Source organism: Lichenostomus cassidix, unplaced genomic scaffold, assembly GCF_008360975.1.
Source record: "Lichenostomus cassidix isolate B80296 unplaced genomic scaffold, HeHo_3.0 HiC_scaffold_232, whole genome shotgun sequence".
Taxonomy (NCBI): Eukaryota; Metazoa; Chordata; class Aves; order Passeriformes; family Meliphagidae; genus Lichenostomus; species Lichenostomus cassidix.
The window spans coordinates 1-4097 of NW_028147594.1; the positions used below are offsets into that span (position 1 = coordinate 1).

A 4097-nucleotide genomic window follows, 5' to 3' on the forward strand; every position below is an offset into this window, starting at 1 on the left:
TGGGGAAGCTGTTTTGTTAGGGCTTGTTTTAATTCTCCTCATACTGTGATTTGCTTAGAAATCAATTCCATTAATTTCCCTAGCTTGTGTCTGTTGTGCCCATAACAGTGACCAGTGAGTGACCTCTCCCTGCCCTTATCCCAGCCCACGAGCCTTTCCTCCTGGGTTCTGTGTCCTGCACCTGTGAGGAGAGTGACAGAGTGGCTTTGGTGGCACCAGGCACCCGGCCAGGGCCAGTGCAGCCCAATAATCCCTGCAATTCATTCCCTCCAGGAAAGGTTCTTGAAAAGAGCAAACAGGACTGTGGAGAAGATTCCTGGAAAACTGAAACAGCTTTCAAGAAGTGAAAAGAAAAGGTAAAGAAACAATTCAAGATGTTTTCCTCTATTTATTTCTATGCTCCCCTTTTCCATGTTGCACTACTTCTCCATCCCATTAATTGCAAATGGATCTCACCTCGAAGATCTATGACTTAGCATGTTTTAGACTCTCTGAAATACCATGAGTTACACACAGTTTGTCTTCCCCCGTTCTGCTTGGAAAGCAATGCTGGAGACACAAGTGCAGTGCTTGGGTCAGGTATGAATTCTAGAGACAGGGAATGTGCTCTGCTAGTGTTTGACCCTCAGCAGGGACAATGCACAGAGCAGCCAAGGGGATTGCTGTGCCACTGTGCAGCAGTCAAGCCTCTGGATGTGGGCTGAACACGGCAAAGTTCCCGTGTTTGGACAGACTCAGGGGCTGCCCCCGGGGGCGCGCGGGGCTCGGCCGTGGGGCGCGCGGGGGCGAGCGGGGAACGGACAAACGGCCACTCGGACAAACGGCCACTCGGACAAACGGCCACTCGGACAAGCGGAGATTCGGACTAACGGAGATTCGGACTAACGGAGATTCGGACTAACTGCCCCGGAGCTTCAGTTGCAGCGGCGGCAGCGGCGGCAGCGGCGGCAGCGGCGGCAGCGGCGGCAGCGGCGGCAGCGGCGGCAGCGGCGGCAGCGGCGCAGCTGCAGCGACAGAAGAGTTTCTAGGACCCTCTCCGTCCCTTTCTCCCGGCGTTCTCTCCCTCTCCCCCTGTCCCGCCTCCTCTCCCGGTGTCCCTTTCCCTGTGTCCCCTCCCTTTCGCTAGGTCCCTCTCCCCCTGCGGGTCGGGGCAATGCGCCCGGCCCGCCCCCAGCCCCGGCCGGGGCTGCCCCCTTCCCGCCCCCGGGCGGCCCGCCGCGCTCTCGGCTCCGCCCGGCTGTCGCCGGCATGGCTGTGGCGCTGCTGGGCGGGCCTCAGTGGCCACGGCTGGGGCAGCATCGCCTGTCCCTGGCTCCGCCTGTGCGGGCGGCGGTCCCGGCGGCGGCCCCGGCGGCCCCGGCCCCAAGCCCGGCGGCGGCCCCGGCTCCTCCCGGGGCCCGAGGAGGACACACACGGCGCGGCCGCTCCCGCCGCCTCCGCTGCGCCTTCCCCGGCCCGAGCTCCGCCGCTCAGCAGTCCGGCCGCCGGCCCCGAGCCGCCCGTGCCCCGTTCAGAGGGGCATGCCCGGCCCGGGGCGGTGCACAGGCGGTCGGAGGCCGTGTCTGGCCCCGGGCCGAGCGGTGACGGCCGCGTGTCGCCCGCAGGGAAGGCGCAGGAGGCCCTGCAGGAGCGGTACCGGCTGGGTGCGCTGCTGGGCACAGGCGGGTTCGGCAGAGTCTACGCGGGGACGCGGCTAGCGGACGGAGCCCCGGTGAGTGGCAGGGCTGGAGGAGGAGGAGGAGGAGGAGGAGGAGGAGGAGGAGGAGGGTGGGGCTCGGCAGGGCTGGCCGAGAGCTGAGCCCGCTGCTGTCTCTTGCTCGCAGGTGGCCATCAAATGTGTGTCTCGGAACCGCATCCATCATTGGGGCGAGTTGGTGAGTGAGCGGGGCCAGCGGCAGAACCCGGGCCGTGCCGGGCGGGGATAAGCCGGGGCCCGGCAGGGTGGGAGCTGCCAGGACGCCTCGAGGGAGGTAGAGCGGGCGTGGGGTGAGCGGGGGGCGCAGAGCATCCCGGGCTGGGTGAGGGGTCCCAGAGCCCTGGCATGGCCTCAGCCCCACTGATGGCATCGTGGTCCTCCCGCAGCCCGATGGCACCCGTGCGCCCCTGGAGATCGTGCTGCTGCACAAGGTGTCCACTGGCTGTGCTGGTGTCATCCAGCTCCTGGAGTGGGTTGAGCTCCCCGACGACTACCTGTTGGTGCTGGAGCGTCCGGAGCGCTGTCAGGACCTCTCGGATTTCCTGGCGGAGCGGAGGTTCCTGCCGGAGGAGGAGGCACGGGGGATGTTCCAGCAGGTGCTGGAGGCCGTGCGGCACTGCACCAGCTGCGGGGTGCTGCACAGGGACATCAAGCCCGAGAACATCCTGCTCGACCTGGCCACCATGCAGCTGAAACTTATCGACTTTGGCTGTGGCACCTTCCTCCAAGACACAGCCTACACCCAATTTGCAGGTGAGCCTTCCCAGGGGATGCTCCTGGGCATCTCATGGTCCAGCCTGGATGTAGCACCAGGGCTTCTCCTATAGCTGCCAGGCATGGGATTAACTCTTCAGCCAAGTTACTTTTGGGTGGGGGTCGAAGGGGGAGCTTGCAGCCCTGTTGACCACCTTCACCACCCACTCTGCCCTTGGCTGGGCTGGGGCTGGGGCAGTCAGTGTGACAAAACCCCAATGAGTGTAGCAGTGAGGGGTGTCAGACCCCATGCCCCAGACAGTTTGGTAGGCAGGCGAGGAAGGTCTTGGACTGCTCCACTCCCCTTGTTTGCCTTGGCTTGTAATTGTTTTTTGGGGGCAATGCAGGCAGGGATGAGAGTGGTTTTTCCCACCTCTGGGAATGGTTTTATTTTGCATGTCCTGGTTGGACCTCCCCAGGGCTTCTGCTGCCTCATTCCAACACCAGTGGCTTATTTTCCAACCCCAAGTTTGTACACGAGTCACAGGTGCTGGCGAGAGGGCAGCAGGTCACCCTGTGTGCCACTGGTGCAGCCCCTGCATGCCCAGGGATGTGGGGTGAGGCTCTGAGAGCAGCAGCATCCCCTGATGAACTCCATCTGTATTCCACAGGAACCCTGTCCTACAGCCCACCAGAGTGGATCCACCTCAAATTCTACAACGGTGGGGCAGCAACGATCTGGACCCTGGGCCTCCTGCTGTACCACCTGGTCGTCGGGAAGCACCCATTCAGGAGGGGCCAGGAGATCATCTGGGGGCGGATCTTGTTCCCACGACGGCTCTCTCAAGGTGGATCCTCATCTCTGTGGCACAGGGGGAATACCAGTGCTGGGAGAGAGCAGCAGGCTCATGAGCATCCTGCTCTGGCAGCTGCTGAGGAGGTGGCACATGTCCTGCTCTCCTGCCCTCCTCCAAAACAGAGAATGCCTGGGGAAGTTTAGGCACAGTTCTAGCACACCCAGCATGGCCTTGGCATGGGAACAGGGAGGGAAAAGTGGACAGGAGCCTTCTCCAACTGACTGGCAGTTTCTGTTTTCTCTCCTCAGAGTGCCAAGATGTTATTAAGAGGTGTCTGTCCATGCAACCCTTGGACAGGCCATCGCTGGAGGACCTCTTCAACGATCCTTGGATGCAGGATCTTCATCTGCCCTAGAAGATGGAAGAGATGCACGTGCACAGTTTGATCCAGGGGCCTGGCAGGTAACAGCTCCACACATCTTTTGGCAACCAGAAGTAAAGCAAACCAGATATTTTTTGACCTGCCTGTAGCTCTGAGCAGGGATCATCAGGGAACTCACAGCTCTTGTGCTGGAGCTGACCTGGAGATCTGGTCTGGCAAGCACTGTTGGCCACCATCCACCCTGGTTTTGCTTGTCCTGGTTCATTGCTGGCTGGGGCCATGGGCAGAACACTGACAGCCTGGTGTGGCCCCCAGGGAAGAAGCAGGAGCCCCTGGAGATGCTGCACCAGGTGGAGCTGCAGCTGGAGACACCAAGGAGGACTTCAAGGATTGACAACCTCTACCTCAACCTGGCGACCCAGCAAGCTGAAGATGATCAGATTTGGCACTTTCTTCAAAGACACACTCCACACCTGATCTACAGGTGAGTTCAAAGCCAGGGGATGCTCCCACATCTGTGCATTGCACA

At 61.4% G+C, this 4097-nt stretch overlaps 1 protein-coding gene across 1 annotated transcript; it reads left to right on the forward strand.

Annotated features, from left to right (window-relative positions):
* Nucleotides 1-1126: 1126 nt before the first annotated feature.
* Nucleotides 1127-4028, forward strand: LOC146422017 (serine/threonine-protein kinase pim-1-like; the record flags this gene model as incomplete). Its single annotated transcript, XM_085046807.1, has 6 exons — nucleotides 1127-1320; nucleotides 1734-1874; nucleotides 2083-2449; nucleotides 3061-3237; nucleotides 3495-3648; nucleotides 3884-4028. Coding segments are annotated over 5 exons (986 nt in total), but the record flags the coding sequence as incomplete, so codon positions are not given.
* Nucleotides 4029-4097: the final 69 nt, after the last annotated feature.